We start from the raw sequence: 20,901 nt of genomic DNA on the forward strand, positions 1-20,901 counted from the left end.
ATCTGAGGCACCAACAGGCTCAAAGCTTTGACCTTCTTCACAAGATGCATAGCACCGCCTCCAATATCACCTCACCTCTGTGCACAGGAGCTCAGTTTCGTTAACCAGCCCAATGCAGTAGCAGGTACCAGAGATGACAAACATGAGTAGCCACATAGACCACACCCTCACCACAGGGGAGGGTGTCAGCGGCTAATGCCATACCAACCCAAAGAAGCAAAGTGCGTCAGAGTGGGCGCCTTGTGGAGCCCAGTGTACCTCGCAGAAAGAGATTAAACAATGGTAAGTTCTTACCATAAATCTCGTTTTCTGCTGCAGGGTACACTGGGCTCCACAAGGATTAACATCGGGGATGTACTAAAGCAGTTACTTATGGGAGGAGACGCACTGTAGCGGGCACAAGAACCCTGCTTCCAAAGGAAGCATCCTGGGAGGTGGAAGTTTTGAAGGCATAGAACCTTATGAACGTGTTCACTGAGGACTACGTAGCCGCCTTGCACAATTATTCAAGGGTCGCACCACGGTGGGCCACCCAAGAAGGTCCAACCGACCGAGTAGAATGGGCTTTAATGGTAGCAGGAGTCTGTACATAAGCATGTGCAATCACCATTCCAATCCATCTGGCCAGGGTCTATTTGGAAGCAGGCCAGCCACGTTTGTGAAAACCAAACAGTACATAAAAGAGAATCAGATTTCCTAATGGAGGATATTCTCTTAACAGAGATACGGAGAGTCCGTACCACATCCAAAGATCGTTCTTTGGGAGACAACTCAGGAGAAGTAAAGGCCGGAACCACAATCTCCTGGTTAAGGTGGAAGGAAGACACCACCTCGGGTAAATAACCCGATCGTGTTCTAAGAACCGCCCAGTCACGGTGAAAAATCAAAAGGGGGGGCTTACAGGATAAGGCACCCAAGTCTGAGACCCTTCTAGCTGAAGCGATAGCCAGCAAAAACAAAACCTTAAGGGAGAGCCACTTAAGGTCTGCAGATGCAAGAGGTTCAAACAGAGACTCTTGCAAGGCCTCCAGAACCACCGGCAGATCCCAAAGGGCCACAGGCAGTACATAAGGAGACTGAATTCACAACATGCCCTGAGTGAATGTATGAACATCAGGTAGGGCAGCAATCTTTCTCTGAAACCAAACCGACAAGGCAGAAATGTGAACCTTGAAGGAGGCCAGACGAAGGCCTAAGTCCAGGCCCTGTTGCAGGAAGGCCAACAGTTTGGCCGTGCTAAACTTGAAAATGTCATGATTGTGAGATGCACACCAAGTAAAGTAAGCATTCCAGTCCCTATGGTAAATCCGAGCAGAAGCCGGCTTACGGGCCTTCAACATAGTTTGAACGACCGCCTCAGAAAAACTCTTGGCCCTCAGGACGGAAGTTTCAAGAGCCATGCCGTCAAAGCCAGACGGGCCAAGCCCTGGTAAACACAAGAGCCCTGAATGAGGAGATCTGGTCATTGTGGAAGTAGAAGGGGACGATCCAATGAGAGGCCCTGTAGATCGGAGAACCAGTGCCGCCTGGGCCACGCTGGAGCGACCAGAAGTAGGTTTCCACCTTCTTGCTTGAACTTCCGTATTACTCTGGGCAGGAGTGACACTGGAGAGAACACATACGGCAGCCGATAGTTCCATGGGATTGACAGAGCATCCACGAACACTGCTTGAGGATCCCTTGTCCTTGCTCCGAAGACCGGAACCTTGTGATTGTGTTGAGACGCCATCAGGTCCACTTCTAGAAGGCCCCACTTGTCCATGAGAAATTGAAACACCTCTGGATGTAGGCTCCATTCTCCGGCATGTACGTCCTGACGACTGAGAAAGTCTGCTTCCCAGTTTAGGACCACCGGAATGAACACTGCTGATATGGCCGGCAGATGGCGTTCTGCCCACTGAAGAATCCGTGATACTTCCCTCATTGCCATGCGGCTTTGAGTGCCGCCTTGATGATTGATGTACGCCACCGTGGTGGTGTTATCCGATAGTACTTGAACAGGTCCGTTCCGTATTAGATGCAGGGCCATTGTCAACGCATTGAACACTGCCCGCAGTTCCAGAATATTTATCGGGAGTAGAGACTCCTCCTTGGTCCACCGACCCTGAAGAGAGTGTTGTTCCAACACCGCGCCCCAAGCTCTCAGACTGGCATCCGTGGTCAGCAGGACCCAGTTGGATATCCAGAAGGGACGGCCCCTGCTCAATCGTTGGTCCTGAAGCCACCAGCTCAGTGACAGGCGGACCTCCGGAGACAAGGAGATCATGTGAGATCTGATCCGGTGAGGCAGGCTGTCCCACTTGGTCAGAATTAACTTCTGCAGAGGACGAGAATGGAATTGATCGTACTCCACTATGTCGAAAGCCGACACCATGAGACCTAGCACTTGCATTGCCGAATGTATCGACACTTGCGGACGAGATAGGAAGCATTGAATCCTGTCCTGAAGCTTCAGGACTTTCTCCTGAGACAAGAACAACCGTTGGTTGTGAGTGTCCAATAATGCTCCCGGGTATACCATGCTCCGAGCAGGAACCAGGGAGGATTTCTTCCAGTTGATTAGCCACCCGTGGGCTTTCATAAACTGGACCGTCAGATCTAGATGACACAGGAGAAGTTCTGGGGAATTTGCCAGGATCAACAAATCAGCCAAGTACGGTAGGATCCTGACCCCTTGACGGCGGAGTGTAGCCGTCATGACCGCCATTACTTTGGTGAAACTCGGGGAGCCGTTGTCAAACCAAAGGGTAATGCCCAAAATTGGTAATGAAGGTTGCCCACCGCAAACCTCAGGTACTGCTGATGAGACACTGCAATAGGAATATGCAGGTAGGCATCCTGTATGTCCAGGGAGACCATATAGTCCCCAGGCTCCAAGGCCAGAACAGCGCAGAGTTTCCATACGAAACTTGGAGACCCGCACATACTTGTTCAAGGACTTTAGATTGAGAATCGTCCGCGAGGACCCGTTCGGTTTTGTGACTAGAAACAGCAGTGAATAGTACCCCTTGCCTCTCTGAGTCAGAGGCACCTGTACTACCACTCCTGTGGTCAGGAGGGAATGTACCACTGAATGCAGAGTGTTTGCCTTTGCCGGGTCCAGAGTAACATCTGTCAGGCAAAATCAATGAGGGGGACGATCCTTGAAGGGTACGGCGTAACCTCGAGCGACGACTTCCCTTTCCCAGGCATCGGAAGTGGTCTTCAACCATTCCTGGGCAAAACCTAGAAGTTGGCCCTCCACCCTGGGATCCCCCAGAAGGAGGCCCGCCCCGTCATGCGGCAGGCTTGTCAGTTTTGGAAGCAAGATGACGGGCAGCCCAGACCCGCTTCGGTCTGGGCTTGGCAGGTCTGTAAGCACAAGCTTGCTTTGGGTACGCCTGACCTTTTGCTTTACCTGGAGGACGAAAGGGCAGAGAGAAAGTACTTTTAGCCTTCTGCGTGGAAGGAGCCGTACTAGGTAGGCAAGCTGTTTTAGCAGTAGCCAGATCAGCCACAATCTTATTGAGGTCTTCTCCAAAGAGAATGTCTCCCTTGAAAGGAAACATCCCCAGGGTTTTCTTGGAATCCATATCCACCGACCAGGATCTCAACCAAAGGATACGTCTAGCTAAGACGGACGTAGTAGCAGCCTTGGCTGCCAGCACCCCGGCATCGGAGGCCGCCTCCTTAAGGTACAGAGAAGCCGTGGTAATATACGAGAGACATTGTCGAGCATGCTCTGATGTGTTGGAAGGCAGCTCTGCCCCTAGCTCCTGAGCCCACGCTTCAATAGCTTCAGCAGCCCAAGTTGCTGCAATGGTTGGCCTATGCACAGCCCCCATTAGGGTGTAAATCGCTTTCAAACAACCCTCCACACGTCTATCCGTCGGTTCCTTCAGAGAGGTGATGGTAGTTACTGGCAGAGCAGAGGAAACTACCATGCGCGCCACATGAGAATCTACAGGGGGAGGAGTTTCCCAATTTTTACATAGCTCCGCAGAGAGAGGATAGCGAGCCAGCAGTCTCTTATGCGGTGTGAATTCCGTTCCCGGATTTTCCCATGATTCCTGACGTATGTCAGCCAGGTTTTGAGAATGATGAGAATAAACTTGTTTAACCACCTTCTTACGTTTAAATCTGTCCGGATTTTTTAGAGACCGCTGCAGGCTCAGGTTCATCAGAGACCTGAAGAATGAGCCTGATAGCCTCAATCAAATCAGGGACATCCACCATTGACTTCCCTTCCCCATCAGAAGCATCTGAGTCAGTGTCTGTGGGGTCGGTATAAGCACCATCCTCCTTCGAGGATGTGTCCGGGATAGCAGTGGATTGTGAGTAGGTAATGGCCCATTTAGAAGACATCTTAGTCTTAGGTGGGCGAGAGTGAGATTTAGATCTAGTCAGTGACCGGTTCAATTGCTGTAACTGAGTGGAGATTTGATCTGCCCATGGCGGATTAATTGCAGGGACCATAAACTGCTGAATTGGCACAGGTGGTCCCACAGGGGGCGCCAGTTTAGTTACAAGCGTGTTTAACAGCATGGAAAAGGTAGCCCAAGGTGGGTCATTTGTTGCCCCCGGTGCTACAGACCCACTGGGGGGTAAAAAGGAACCCCCTGAACCTGAACTCTCGGCTGCCAAATTTTCCTCCAAAATGTCTGCGGCATCACCACCACGCAATGTGGGAGAAGCCCCAGCTCCGTTTCCTCGTGTAGCTGACATAACAATAAGCACAATATTGGGCAACCTGGTACAATTCTTAGCAGCGATATACCTAGCAAGACCTCCCAGTGAAGTGAGACTTTCCTGTCAGCACAAACCGGGAATCCAAGAGATATATGGTGACTATAAATCACAAAGAAAAATACACAGCAAGTATATCTTGTGAAATACCTATATTATTTAGAAAACCTTACACACTTAGCCCCTCAGCCTCAGGTTACAGAATATAGGAGTAGCACGCTGAGTGAAATACCCGATAAGGCAGCCACGCAGCAGCTACATGAACACACACATATATAGTCACAAGCGTACCATGCAGAAATTATACACCATAAAACTGCACTGGACTAGCAATACTCAGTTTAGCTATATATGTTAACAAAAGATATAACAAAGCACAGTAGATACTGGATGTATATCACAGGGTGTTTGTACCACACAGCCCTGAATGTATGCACTCTTTCTTAACTAACACTGTCCCTTGACAGGTAGAATACTTAAGTGTCCTGTAAAATGCACAGCGCTGGCGAGCAGGCGGCTTTACAGAGGAGGATTTGCCCCAGCAGTCCCAGGAACAGCGCAACTCTGTGTGATGGCGGCTGACAGGGAGTGAGGGAGAGCTATTCAGCGCCAGGGCGGGAACATTCACTGAAATGGCACACAGGGGCTGGGGGAGGGGCTACAGGTTAGGCTTTGTCCCCCTGCTGGCTTCCCTACCAGGCGCTGCAGGCTTCGATTAAAACAGGGTTTTTATGAGAGAAAAAAACCCCTCCTGTGACCTGTGTCTCAGTGACTAGTGGAGCGGCTGCCCCGTTACAGTGTCCACGCCAGCGTGCGCGGCCCGCCTCCCACGACCGCATCGGATTGCGATTAACAGCGGGCCCAAGAGACCCCTTATCTCCCCTTGTACCTGCGGCCACGCGATCCCGGAGGGCAGCGGCGGGTGTGTGTGACTAACAGAAGGACACCGGAGCCTCCGGCAACCAGGGCGCGGGAGTATACAGCGCCGCTGGGGGAGTGATGGAGCTGCAGCAAAGGATGTCTTATGTGACATGCATAAAAGCTGCAGCCCTTGAAGTCTTCAAAAGTTCTTCTTTTCTTCAGATTAAGCTATAATATGGGCTGCAATGGCAGCCCCCCCGTTGATTGCCTGCTTACTACATGGCACCAACTTACAAACTAAGCTCCTGTGCACGGAGGCGGGCTGATATAGGAGGCGGCGCTATGCATCTTGGGAAGAAGGTCAAAGCTTTGAGCCTGTTGGTGCCTCGGATCAAGATCCTACTCTACACTCCCTGATGTTAATCCTTGTGGAGCCCAGTGTACCCCGCAGCAGAAACTTAAATTTTAAAAAAATTAATAGGGTGTAGACAGCTTTACACGTGCTCTTGAGGGAGAGGAGTTTATTAAACAAAAATGTAAAAGTTTTCAGCAATATAACATATATGAAAACCTGACAATTTAAAGCAATATAGCTCTATAATCATGAGAGATCACAATACTATGAGAGCTAAGACTATGAGCTGAGATAAAATGAGATTATTAGAAAACCATGTCAAATAGATAAACATCAGTTACACAAAGAGTACTTCGTAGTCATCTATCAAATATCAAGTGTGTTAAATATGGAGATACACAGAATCAGGCAACAACAACAAAGTTGTATTAGTAACACAACAGAATAATACAATATAGAGTCTTATCAAATAAAACAGAAAGAAAGAAAAGCAAAAATATGAAGGGGAAAGGGCCTGTCATGCAGTGGTGCCCACATAATTAACAAGTACTGATTGTTCTATTATGATTATCTAATTTAAATAATACCTGCAAGCAAAATGAATTTTTATAGCTGCATAATGCATTTCAATAAAAAGTACTCTGAATTTAAGAAATAACCCTTTAAATATGACCAGCTCCTCCCATCTACCAGGGAAATGTTTTACAATGGTTTTTGTGGAAAAAAAAAAAAATGTGTATGGGGTAGTGCCTGGGATGCCAAAGACTCCGCTGTGCATAGAGACTGTGCATAGAAAGTGGAAACACGACTGATGTTACCACCAAGGCTAAATGTATGATTTCAGCCTGAGGTTTGGAACATCACAAATGCTGTGCTTTCATGTCTGTTGATGGGTTGTATAATGGCTCAGATCTACATTATCTACTTCCAGTGTAAAATGTCACTATGTACAGTACTTGTTACAGTATACTGATCTCGCCAACTTAATGCACTTACTATATTTGTCACTAAACAGCCGCTTTGTCTTTGATCTGTGCAGGGTGTTTGAAATTACCATCTCATTCCCAGTTGAATCAGAGCTGTTAATCTCAGTGTATGACCATGATCTTATTGGGTCTGATGATCTAATTGGTGAGACTAAGATGGATCTGGAAAATCGTTTCTACAGTAATTACCGACCGAACTGTGGTCTAGCACTACAGTATGATGTGTAAGTGTATACATGTCCATATAGATTGAAAGGCCCAACTATAGACAAGAATAGGATTTGCAGATTTACTAATGGTTGATTTTAAAACCATCCAAAAATCAATAGTAAAACTATGGGAAACCTGCTCAAACAATAGACGAGTTTGGGAGAAGAATTGCACAGATCACTTTCAGGTTTAAAAGCTTAGAAAGAATTCATAAAAAAACAACAAAAACATCTGTCTGTACCAGCTGGAGGCTGATGCTATAGCAGGATGACACACAGTGTGGGGTCCCCCTCCCCTTAAAGGCAACCAGCCCCAAAATGGCCAGCTCAAGACTGGATATCCTTGGAAAGTCAGGACCCACTCAAAAATGGGACACCCTGAGGATCAACTGCACCACTGGTAGCAGTGGGTGCAAGATTACTGGTAAAATAATATATAATATTGTTCATTACAGGCAGACCACAGGTAACAGCAAGCCTGGCCCAGCATGCTGGCACTTATGGAAAAACACATGCCAGACATTAAGGGCCCACTGGCACCTGCAGTCCTCCTGTAAGGAATATAATAAAAGAACCACAAGACTCACACACCTAATGTGGTAATCAGTGGCGGATTTTCCTTATGGGCTGCAGAACTGCAACCCCCCCCCCCCAGTAACATCCGCTACTTCAGTGACTGCACTGACTCAGTAGCTTCACTGTGACTGGCAGTGACTTCCTATTGAAAGACCTACTTGCCAGTCACCCGCAGGACAGGCAGTCTCATTGGAAGGTGTTTCCTTCTTCTGGGACTGCCAGACCAGGCTGCGATTAGTAGAGAGCTAGCTTCCTGTAGAAAGCCACTACCTGTCTTATCGTCGGCTCAATCGGGCTTCTATGGGCTGTAGAAGAAGCAGTCCACAGAAGACAGGGTTTTGCACATGCACAATCAAGCCGCTGCTTCTGCACATGCACCTGCCCCGGGCCTGCTGTCCTCTGACATGGGTAGCGGCAGCCACCCTACCCAAGAAAGGTAGGAGCTGCTGCTGGTGGTAATCCTTTATTTTTTTTTAAACAAAAAAAAAAAAAAATTACATACTAAACAAATCCTTGGATGGCCTTCTCTTTGGTCCAAGTAGGCAATCCAAACTTACACTCACCAAATGCAACCTTGCTGCGCTGGACCGCACCCTCCTCTTTTATATCCACCCTCACCTGCCCTGACCCGGCTATCTCACTTTACAACGTACTCTCATCTCTGCACTTGGCTCTGCTGCCCTGATCGTCACTCTTAGGCTTCACCAGTCTGCTCCCCAACCTTGGCATTCAAAACTCACCAGCTAGTTTCAAAAATGCTCCCGCACAGTGGGCCTAATTCAGAGTTGATCACAGCAGCAAATTTGTTAGCAGTTGGGCAAAACCATGTGCACTGCCGGGGGGGGGTAAGGGGGGGGGGGGGGGGGGGCAGATATAACACGTGCAGAGAGAGTTAGATTTGGGTGTGGTGTGTTCAAACTGAAATCTAAATTGCAGTGTAAAAATAAAGCAGCCAGTATTTACCCTGCACAGAAACAAGATAACCCACCCAAATCTAATTCTGTCTGCAAATGTTATATCTGCCTCACCTGCAGTGCACATGGTTTTGCCCAACTGCTAACAAATTTGCTGCTGCGATCAACTCTGAATTAACCCCCGTTTTGGAAAAAAATCACGTATTCATGCTGACATCCTACATTTCAAATTAATGCTTGCCTCCTACTTTACTCTATATCATGCCAATCTTACTTTAATTCTTTTATCTCCTCCCAATCCTCCAACCCATGCCGCCTCTTTGCCACTATCAACTCCCTCCACTGCCAGCTCACCCCTCTTCTACTCTCCTCCCTCTCTGCTCTTGACATCACCACTCAATTTATTATCATAACTGAAGCCATCCCGAGCACCATCTCGTCTCACCTGCCTCTTCCACAACTACCAACCAAGTCATTTCTGCATTCTCACCCTTTCTGATGCTCTCTCACCACTGAGAATAAAAGGGCAGATGTATTAACCTGGAGAAGGCATAAGGAAGTGATAAACCAGTGATATGTGCAAGGTGATAAATGCACCAGCCATTCAGCACCTAACTGTTAATTTACATATTGGAGCTGATTGGCTGGTTCGTTTATCACCTTGCACATATCACTGGTTTATCACTTCCTTATGCCTTTCCAGGTTAATACATCTGCCCCAAAGTCTTCATCCTCCTCTCATCTCACCCCTCCATTTACCTTCCCACATCCTCTGATCTTTCTCTCACCTTGCCCATTTCTTCAACCTGTCCCTTTCTTCCTGCTCCTTGCCCTCTTCATTCAAACATGGCCTCGTCTCACCCATCTTCAAGAAACCCTCAATTGACAATTACTTTTTTCTAACTATCTCACCATCTATCTCCTTTCATGTACCTCCAAGCTCCTTAAGAGGATTGTCTATCTCAGTCTCTCTTCCTTCCTTTTAACCCACCCTCTACAATGTGGCTTTAATCCCTTCCCCTTGACTGAAACTGGCCTCACCAAAGTCACCAATAACCTTCTCAAAGCCAAGGGTCACTTTTCTATCCTCCATACTCCTTAGTCTGTCTTCTGCCTTCCACACTCTCAACCTCCCTCTCCTGACTGACTGTTCCTTCTGAGTCTATTCCTCTGTCTTTACCTATGTCTAACTTACTCTACCTACATGCATCCCCCATGGGTCTGTTCTTGCCACTCTTATTTTCTCCTTCTATACCTCCTGCCTTGGAAAATTAATCAGCTCCTTCAGCCTTCAATACCAACTTTACACTGATGACACCCAAATTTACCTCTCCTTCTCTGACCTCTATCCCTCCAAGCAATCAAATGTCCCTGACTGTATGTCTGCCATGTCCTTCTGGTTCTCCCAGCAGATAAGGACGGCAGATAAGAACCACTTGGCCCATCTAGTCTGCTCCTTTTTTTAACCATATTGTTACCTCAAACCCTATATGATAGTTATTTCTTTGTAACAATATCCTATCCCAAGCATGTTTAAATTTCTCTACTGTATTAGTTTCTACCACCTCTAATGGGAGGCTATTCTACTTGTCCACTAACCTTTTTGAGAAGTAATTTTTAGTCAAATTTCCCCTGAACCTACCTCCCTCCAGTTTCTGTGCATGTCCTTGTGTTCTAATACTTCTCTACATTTGAAGAATGTTCCCCCCCCCCCCTGTACCTTCTTAAAACCCTTGATATATTTGATTTCCCTTCTCCTCTCTCTCTCTCTATCTCTCTCTCACTTGCTTTATTGCTAACACCGCTCTCTCTCTTCTGTCCCATCAAGTCTGCTGCCTTAGTGCCTTAACTCTGCTCTTTCCTTCACACCCCACATTATGGCCATCTGTCAATCTTGCCACCTCTAGTCTCATAATTTTCCGCTTAGACTACTTTACTCTCCTCTTTGGTCTCCCTTTTTCTCACCTCTCCCCACTTCAGTCCATTCTTAATAATGAAAAAAATATTCAGAAAATAATCAAGTGCTAATAATAACAAAAGGGGGTGGGGATATATAATTTGTGTGTCTGGAGACCTGAAATTAATAGGAGTTTTTATTAGTTTTCGGTCACTATGTGCAATAAATGTTTTTTTTTATTGCAATATAGTAAATTGGCAGTTTTAATTGATCCAAAAAATGTTGTTTTTTTAATACCGGTCATTGTCTTTTGCATTTATAATATTGTATATATGGTCAACAAATGTTGTATTTTGTTAGACTGTACTTCATACTAGTTTTTTTCAGATTATTTTTTCATCAATATTATCAATAATATTGCTTGTTTTATTTTCCTCTACTGCCATATTTCCCCCTTAGCAACTTGCTTCACTGGCTCCCTATCCTGCTCAGAATTCAGTTCAAGCTACTCACATACACTTACAAAGCCTTAAGCTACTCCTTCCTTCACCACATCTCTAACCTCATCTCTCTTCACACTTGACCACTCCCTACTGTCCTCTCATGTCCTCCTCAGACCAGCGTCTCTCCTCTACCTTGGCCACTATCTCGGTCGCCTCAAAGATTTTGTTTGAGATGTCCCCATGATCTGGAACTAAGTCCCTCACACAACCAGACTCTCTAAGTCTCCTCTAAGGCTTAAAAGTGCCCTTAAAAGTATATATTTTTTTAAAGCCAGGAGACTCAGTACTGTTATCCTCTAGCTTCTTGTTCTTCCCCAGCACTTCCATGTCACAAGTGCTCTACTCCCCCTCAGTTACTCAGACAACCCTTTTTTTTGGGTACAGGATCACTAAGCACTGAGTTGATTCAGCTCTGCTAGCTCCCCCATGCTCCTGATATATGTCCTACCAGTCTGTGGTGTGATGTTTGGTACTAATGCTGTATACTTATGCTTTGCTCTGCCATTGTATATTGTTTTAATGCTCTGTTTCCGTGAGACTGTTTTTCTCTATGTACCCTGTACGGCACCGCATACTCCTTGTGGCATGCTCCTTGTGGCACATAAATAAAAGTTGTTAGTAATGATTATTAATTATTCATAACAAGTAAGTATAGGGTCAGGAGGTGGACTTTTCAATGAATGCTTGCAAGCGGTTCTAAGCTAAGGATGTTTTAAACTGTGTTTATTTAATCTATCTGATGATTGTCCCATCCCACTATTTTACTTCATTCCTAATGCATATGTCCCTGTGGATGAAATAGAGCATGCGTATAGAATCTACAGAAAGCTCAAATGCCAACAAATATAATATAGAACCTATTTTCTCATCATCATGCATTGTATAAAATGTCAAATATTTTGTCCTACAGAGAGGGCTATAATCAATGGAGAGATGCATTCAAACCCTCACAGATTCTCAATTCATTATGTAAGAAGCACAGCCTGCCAGCCCCAGAGTACAGGAGAGAGGAAGTTAAAGTGAATAACAAGATTTTTAAGGTTCCCAACGAGGCATTTCCTGAAGGTAAGCAGCTTTAAAATCTTGTAAGAACTTTGTTGAAGCCCATCTCTAGTAATTGCCATTAACAGCAAGACTACGTCATGGATTCCCAACCGTTATATCAGGTGTATCAGGCTGAAAGTATCAAAGGAATGTATGGGGATTTCAAAACTCATGATTTACATCAAAGATATGCACACCCAATACCTATGAAGCTTTGTGGCCCTTTAATGAGGCAGCTATCTGATGTGATAGAATTTGGGGTGCGGCAACATTTTTACTTGATGCAAAAGTATTAATTGGTCATATTTACCTTGTGGGAAGATCTGCTAATACTAACACACAATTAGAACAGCTCAAATACAAATACTATGGTGGGATAAATATGCGATGAGCAGGGAGCCACTTCAAGTAACAGGATAGCTAGGCCGTGTGTATCATACCCACAGCTGTGATATACTGTAACCACTGCCTCGAAAACATGAAGAAAACCTTATCCTATCGCAGAATGAGGCAAATACACAGCGGTACAGTAATGTTGCTCATCTTCAGAAACTGCTTTTTAGTGTTAAAATTCCCAACATGAACCACAATTTTAACCAGTAGGTGGCTTTATTGATCCAGGCCCATTTTCTTTACTCTTAGCTCTTCCTTCTGGACAGCAACCATTCCTTTAGTTCTGAGCCCTCTAGGGAAGTGTTGTCTTACTGTGGCAAGCCACCAAAAGACAAGCAGCACAGCCCGCTGTAGCAGCTCCCTCTCCTTCCTTTCAGACCTTTCCATCTATGTGGAAATAGTGGTTAAGGGATTTGGGTGCTGTGTCTGAGGTCAGCTTCCTCTTTCCTGATCTGTGTTTGTCTGTGCTGTACTAAATCCACCTTTAAATCGTCCCCTGGTGCCGTCATTTCTACATTCGCTAAGCCTGGAAGAGAGACAGCAGCAAAGAATCATGTCTGCTCAAAATGCAGGGTGTGCAGACAATTCTTGTCCAGGCTATTGCATAATTTATAGACTATTAGGCTCCCATAGTTCCAAGGGAGAATAGCGGGGATCTCCCATAATCTGCTCCTCTCATGGGAGCCTTAAGAAGTGATACTTCCTTCATTTGTGCTCTCCACTAGAGACCCCTCCTGTGCTGCAGATGATGAGTCAGCTCAATGCCTGGTGAAGTGGGTGCAGGGTCCGAATAAAGTTTTATCTTCCTTGGAAAAGATAATGGAATCTGTCATCACTTCTAGACCATGGGTGCATCCGATCCTGTGTTTTTTTTTAAATTTTTAGTCCTTTGAAGGATCAGATTTTCCAAAAATTGTTTCCTTTAGGAATGTGAGGGGAAGTTTCATCATGCTCTTACAAAGATACCAATAAGCAGGGAGTGGCTCAGACATTAGAATCTCACGGTTGCATCACCAACCACAACATTGTCCCAGTGAATGGTCATCTATGGCCTGACAAAATCTTCTCAATAGTTCAGATTGCTTTATGTACTAACCCAATGGTGGGGGAACTGCATATCTGCTCACAGTCCCCACTTAGCCGCAGCACAATTGACATGCTGCAGCGTTTGGGGAGTAGCAAGCAGGACTGTTCTACAAAATGTCATCAGTGTTAGTGTGCATGCGTGAACTGGGGTTTTCGTAAGCGTTAAAACATCCCAGTCATGGAGAGAACTGAAAGAATCCCTTTTCATAACTTGGACCTCCATCCTATAGGAAGGAGCGGGATTCCTGGAACCAATGGCATCTGAGGATAACGTAGGTTTGCGTTGTCAGGTTCTGAAAATTTGAGTGCGGATCCAGACCAAGCAATAGATATCTGTGATTTCTCCTGCATTACTTTTGTAATAAATGGCCCCATTACTAAGATTATGATACTCGTTTGCCACATGGGGAATAGTTCTGGATGTCACGCCCGGAGCTATTTAATAAAACTGCCTTTTTCCTGCACAGTAAACACTGGGTTAACATACGTTCTAACAATTTGATTCCGGATAAAACGCGTAATCAATGGGTTTCTACATGTGCTCAACCCCAGAGGTTGCCTTTTGTTACACAATTTTCCTTACAGCTCCTGAAGCTGCAAGGAAAACATACAGGGTAAACCCTGCTAATTGAATTGGTGGTACCCAGGGTATCCGCCTCTCACCCGCCACTGTCGTGTTGTATAGCCCTATTTCCCTGCAAGCAGTGGGGATTGGGGTATGGGGCATGAATAGGGGGACGGAGAGCCATGATCACTGGAGTGGGAGGCTTGGTTATTGAGGCAAGGTGACGAATAATAGACTACATGGGATGTCAGGTCTCATGATGGCAGGTCAGAGGAGCATGACTGTACTGAGCACTGATTGGAGGAGCTCAGCACATGCTCTTCTTACACCTTTGCTAAACAGCCTCATGGGAATTATTCGTCAGAGGCTGCTGACTGTTTACTCTAGCAGCCCCTGGTGACAAATGGTTGGGGAGTCGCACCAGCAGTGGCTCTGAGATGGGGGTGTCTGCTTCATGCCAGAGTTGGATTAGGGCCATTTAGCGCCCTAACAGGTGGGTCATGATGGTCAATTTCACATCACAGTCACCACCAATGTGTGGCAACAGCTGGCATCAGAGCCAGGAACCACTTTGGAGCTGGCTTGTTACTTGTGGCTGCACAGAGAAAATTCAGATTGTTACAGATAGCTCTGAACACCTGTTGCTCGGGCATTTATTAATGTTGCAGAGAGTTTTTCTTTTATTAAAAACTGTTATTCTTTTTTTGTTTCTCTGCTTTGCACATTGATTTTTAATATTTGCTTTGGATATTTTTGTTTATGTGTATTTAGTCTACGCTCACTATATTTCTAGAGATTTTAGTGTTTCACAGAGTTCTGTTAAGTATTATAATTATATTCACACTTTATGCATTTTAGAGGCTTTCATAAAAAATAAGAACAAAGAGGAAGATGAGATGTTGACTGGTTATGACGAGCACAAGGCTTTGTATGTTCTCCAGCACTGGGAAGAGATGCCAGAGTATGGCACCAACCTAGTGCCAGAGCATGTGGAAGTGAGGACCTTGTACAGCCCGGAGAGCCCAGGCATAGGACAGGTAATGGAACAGAATTACCACAGAAACTTTAGCACACGTCTTTGCTTCAATTTACAAATCAGTAGTTTCATTTGGTTTAACACTTGCTCATGTTCCACAGAAGACGTATTATTTATTGGCGATGATGATATGTAGATGGCTATGCAGGTGAAACTCAGAAAATTAGAATACCGTGCAAAAGTTCATTTATTTCAGTAATTCAACTTAAAAGGTGAAACTAATATATTATATAGACTCATTACATGCAAAGTGAGATATTTCAAGCCTTTATTTGTTATAATTTTGATGATTGTGGCTTACAGTTTAAGAAAACCCCAAATCCAAAATCTCAGAAAATTAGAATATTACATAAAATCAATAAAAAAAGGATTTTAAATACAGAAATTTCATCCCTCTGAAAAGTATAATCATGCATATGTAATCAGTTCTTGGTTTGGGCCCATTTTGCATGAATTACTGCCTCAATGCAGCGTGGCATGGATTCTATCAGCCTGTGTCACTGCTGAGGTGTTATGGAAGACCAGGATGCTTCAATAGCGGTCTTTAGCTCTTCTGCATTGTTCGATCTAATGTCTCTCATCTTTCACTTGGCAATGCCCTATAGATTATCTATGTGGTTCAGGTCAGGCGAGTTTGCTGGCTAATCCAGCACAGTAATCCCACGGTCAATGAACCAGGTTTTGGTACTTTTGGCAGTATGGGCAGGTACCAAGGCTTGAAATATCTCACTTTGCATGTAATAAGTCTATATAATATATAAGTTCCACCTTTTAAGTTCAATTACCGAAATAAATGAACTTTTGCATGAAATTCTAATTTTCTGAGGTTTACCTGTAAAATAACAATATTGTGGTTATATAGAAACTAGAGATGTGCGGCGGGCACTTTTCGTGTTTTGGTTTTGGATCTGGATCCCCACTCTTGTTTTGAATCTGGATTGGTTTTGCCAAAACCACCCTTTCGGGTTTTGGTTTTGGATCTGGATGATTTTTGAAAGAAACATAAAAACAGCTACAATCACAGAATTTGGGGGTAATTTTGATCCTACGATATTATTAACCTCAATAACATTAATTTCCACTCATTTCCAGTCTATTCTGAACACCTCTCACGTAACAATATTGTTTTTAGGACAAAAGGTTGCACCAAGGTCACTGGATGACTAAGCTAAGTGACACAAGTGGGCGGCACAAACACCTGGCCCATCTAGGAGTGGCACTGCAGTAGCAGACAGGATGGCACTTTTAAAAACTAGGCTCCAAAGAGCACATAATGCAAAGAAGAAAAAGAGGTGCAATGAGGTAGCTGGATGACTAAGCAAAGCGACACAAGTGGGCGGCACAAACACCTGGCCCATCTAGGAGTGGTACTGCAGTAGCAGACAGGATGGCACTTTTAAAAACTAGGCTCCAAAGAGCACATAATGCAAAAAAGAAAAAGAGGTGCAATGAGGTAGCTGGATGACTAAGCAAAGCGACACAAGTGGGCGGCACAAACACCTGGCCCATCTAGGAGTGGCACTGCAGTGTCAGACAGATTGCCACTTTGAAAAACTAGGCCCTAAAGAGCACAAAAAAAGAGGTGCACCAAGGTCGCTGGGTGACTAAGCTAAGCGACACAAGTAGGAGTGGCACTGCAGTATCAGACAATATGGCACTTTTAAAAACTAGGCCCCAAACAGTACATCATGCAAAGAAGAAAAAGAGGTGCAATGAGGTAGCTGGATGACTAAACTAAGCGACACAAGTTGGCGGCAAATACCTGGCCCATCTAGGAGTGGCACTGCAGTGGCAGACAGGATGGCACTTTGAAAAACTAGTCCCCAAACAGCACATCATGCAAAGAAGAAAAAGAGGTGCAATTAGGTAGCTGGATGACTAAGCTAAGCGACACAAGTGGGCAGCACAAACACCTGGCCCATCTAAGAGTGGCACTGCAGTGTCAGACAGATTGGCACTTTTAAAAACTAGGCCCCAAAGAGCACATAATGCAAAGAAGAAAAAGAGGTACACTGAGGTCGCTGGTTGACTAAGCTAAGCGACACAAGTGGGTGGCACAAACACCTGGCCCATCTAGGAGTGGCACTGCAGTGTCAGACAGGATGGCAGTTTTAAAAACTAGGCCCCAAAGAGCACATCATGCAAAGAAAAAAAGAGGTGCACCAAGGTCGCTGGATGACTAAACTAAGCGACACAAGTGGGCGGCACAAACACCTGGCCCACCTAGGAGTGGCACTGCAGTGTCAGATAGGATGGCAGTTTAAAAATTAGGCCCCAAAAAGCACATCATGCAAAGGAAAAAAAAAAGAGGTGCACAGAGGTCGCTGGATGACTAAGCTAAGCGACACAAGTGTGCGGCACAAACACCTGGCCTATCTAGGAGTGGCACTGCAGTGTCAGACAGGATGGCAGCTTTAAAAACTAGGCCCCTTATCAGCACATACTTGACAATGTACTTAACTTTAATTTAATTGATACTTGACAATGACTTCTGATGAATGCGCTGCAGGTGATGTATAAGGGAGGATGTGTCAAGGTGGTTAACGTCCTTACCCGTACTTATTATGGATTGACAATGGAAACAGATGGCTTGACACCTGTTGTACGGATTTGTGGAGAAATAATTCCACACCGAAGAGGTGGCTTTTTTGGTATTTTGCCCAGGCATGACAATGGGCTTTTTCATCCCATGGCCAACAACTGTCTCCACTGGTGCCTTATTCAAACAAACCGCATCACCATCAGAATCCTCATCGTCAACTTCCTCTGCAGCGCCAGCTACACCTATATCCTCATCCTGGTGTACTTCTACAGTGACATCTTCAATTTGAATATCAGAAACTGGACTGTGGGTGCTCCTTCCAGCACTTGCAGAGGGCATGCAAATGGTGGAAGGAGCCACCTCTTCCCGTCCAGTGTTGGGAAGGTCAGGCATCACAACCGCCAACACACTTGGATTCTCATTGGGGATTTGTGATACCATCTTAGAACGCACAGTTCTTTGCTGTGCTTTTGCCAACTTAACTCTTTTAATTTTTCTAGCGGGAGGTTGAGGGCTTACATTGTCATGTGAAGCTGAACCACTAGTCATGAACATAGACCAGGGCCACAGCCGTTGCTTGTCACTCCGTGTCGTAAATGGCATATTGGCAAGTTTATGTTTCTCCTCAGATGATTTAAAGGAATTTTTTGGGTCATTTTACTGAACTTTGGCTTTTTGGATTTTACATGACCTCTACTATGACTTTGGGCATCGGCATTGGCAGACAACGTTGATGGCATTTCATCGTCTATGTCATCATGATTAGTGGCAGCAGCTTCAGCACTAGGAGGAAGTGGTTCTTGATCTTTCCCTATTTTATCCTCCAAATTTTTGTTCTCCATTATTTTTCTGTAGTTATATAACAATTAGCAGCACATGAGAGCATACCCCTACACCACACAGGGCAACTCCTGTTAAAATTATATGGATTAAATATAATTAACCCTTTTATTTGGAGTAAATAATACACAGCACAGGACAGCACCACTGGACTGGACTTATATGGCAGTCCCCATGGACTTATATGGCAGTACCCCTGGACTTATACGACAGTACCGTTGGACTTATACCACAGTACACCTGGACTTATACAGCAGCACCACTGGACTGGACTTATACGGCAGTACCGCTGGAATTATACGGCAGTACCCCTGGACTTATACGGCAGTACCCCTGGACTCATATGGTAGTACCACTGGACTGGACTTATACGGCAGCACCACTGGACTGGACTCATACGGCAGTACCCCTGGACTCATACGGCAGTACCCCTGGACTTATACGGCAGTACCACTGGACTGTACTTATACAGCATCACCACTGGACTTATGGCAGCACAGGACACCACCACTGGAGTGATTGGACTGATGCAGCACAAGACAGCACCACTGGACTGGATTTATACGGCAGTGCCCCAGAACTTATACGGTAGTACCTCTGGACTTATACGGCAGTAACCCTGGACTTATACGACAGTACCCCTGGACTTATACGACAGTACCCCTGGACTTATACGACAGTACCCCTGGAGTTAAGCGGCAGTACCGGTGGACTTATACAGCAGTACCACTGGATTTATGAGGCAGTAATCCCTGGACTTATGCGGCAGTACCCCTGGACTTATACGACAGTACCGTTGGACTTATACCACAGTTCACCTGGACTTATACAGCAGCACCACTGGACTGGACTTATACGGCAGTACCGCTGGAATTATACGGCAGTACCCCTGGACTTATACAGCAGTACCCCTGGACTCATATGGTAGTACCACTGGACTGGACTTATACGGCAGCACCACTGGACTGGATTTATACGGCAGTACCCCTGGACTCATACAGCAGTACCCCTGGACTTATACGGCAGTACCACTGGACTGTACTTATACAGCATCACCACTGGACTTATGGCAGCACAGGACACCACCACTGGAGTGATTGGACTGATGCAGCACAAGACAGCACCACTGGACTGGATTTATACGGCAGTGCCCCAGAACTTATACGGTAGTACCTCTGGACTTATACGGCAGTACCCCTGGACTTATACGACAGTACCCCTGGACTTATACGACAGTACCCCTGGACTTAAGCGGCAGTACCGGTGGACTTATACAGCAGTACCACTGGATTTATGAGGCAGTAATCCCTGGGCTTATGCGGCAGTACCCCTGGACTTATACGACAGTACCGTTGGACTTATACCACAGTTCACCTGGACTTATACAGCAGCACCACTGGACTGGATTTATACGGCAGGACCGCTGGAATTATACGGCAGTACCCCTGGACTTATACGGCAGTACCCCTGGACTCATATGGTAGTACCACTGGACTGGATTTATACGGCAGCACCACTGGACTGGACTTATACGGCAGTACCCCTGGACTCATACGGCAGTACCCCTGGACTTATACGGCAGTACCACTGGACTGGACTTATACAGCATCACCACTGGACTTATGGCAGCACAGGACACCACCACTGGAGTGATTGGACTGATGCAGCACAAGACAGCACCACTGGACTGGATTTATACGGCAGTGCCCCAGAACTTATACGGTAGTACCTCTGGACTTATACGGCAGTACCCCTGGACTTATACGACAGTACCCGACAGTACCCCTGGACTTAAGCGGCAGTACCGGTGGATTTATACAGCAGTACCACTGGATTTATGAGGCAGTAATCCCTGGGCTTATGCGGCAGTACCGTTGGACTTATACCACAGTACACCTGGACTTATACAGCAGCACCACTGGACTGGACTTATACGGCAGTACCGCTGGAATTATACGGCAGTACCCCTGGACTTATACGGCAGTACCCCTGGACTCATATGGTAGTACCACTGGACTGGACTTATACGGCAGCACCACTGGACTGGACTTATACGGCAGTACCCCTGGACTCATACGGCAGTACCCCTGGACTCATACGGCAGTACCCCTGGACTTATACGGCAGTACCACTGGACTGAACTTATACAGCATCACCACTGGACTTATGGCAGCACAGGACACCACCACTGGAGTGATTGGACTGATGCAGCACAAGACAGCACTACTGGACTGGATTTATACGGCAGTGCCCCAGAACTTATACGGTAGTACCTCTGGACTTATACGGCAGTACCCCTGGACTTATACGACAGTACCCCTGGACTTATACGACAGTACCCCTGGACTTAAGCGGCAGTACCCCTGGAC

At 45.8% G+C, this 20,901-nt stretch overlaps 1 protein-coding gene across 1 annotated transcript in view; it reads left to right on the plus strand.

The window, feature by feature from the left end:
- The window catches only part of LOC135055750 (fer-1-like protein 4), a 346,065-nt gene that overhangs the window by 291,395 nt on the left and 33,769 nt on the right, over nucleotides 1-20,901 (plus strand). Inside the window, exons 37-39 of the mRNA XM_063960172.1 lie at nucleotides 6,981-7,151; nucleotides 11,937-12,091; nucleotides 14,973-15,151. Of these exons, the coding sequence (XP_063816242.1) occupies nucleotides 6,981-7,151; nucleotides 11,937-12,091; nucleotides 14,973-15,151 (505 nt within the window). The remainder of the gene's footprint in view (nucleotides 1-6,980; nucleotides 7,152-11,936; nucleotides 12,092-14,972; nucleotides 15,152-20,901) is intronic.

This window comes from Pseudophryne corroboree, chromosome 3 (assembly GCF_028390025.1).
Source record: "Pseudophryne corroboree isolate aPseCor3 chromosome 3, aPseCor3.hap2, whole genome shotgun sequence".
Taxonomy (NCBI): Eukaryota; Metazoa; Chordata; class Amphibia; order Anura; family Myobatrachidae; genus Pseudophryne; species Pseudophryne corroboree.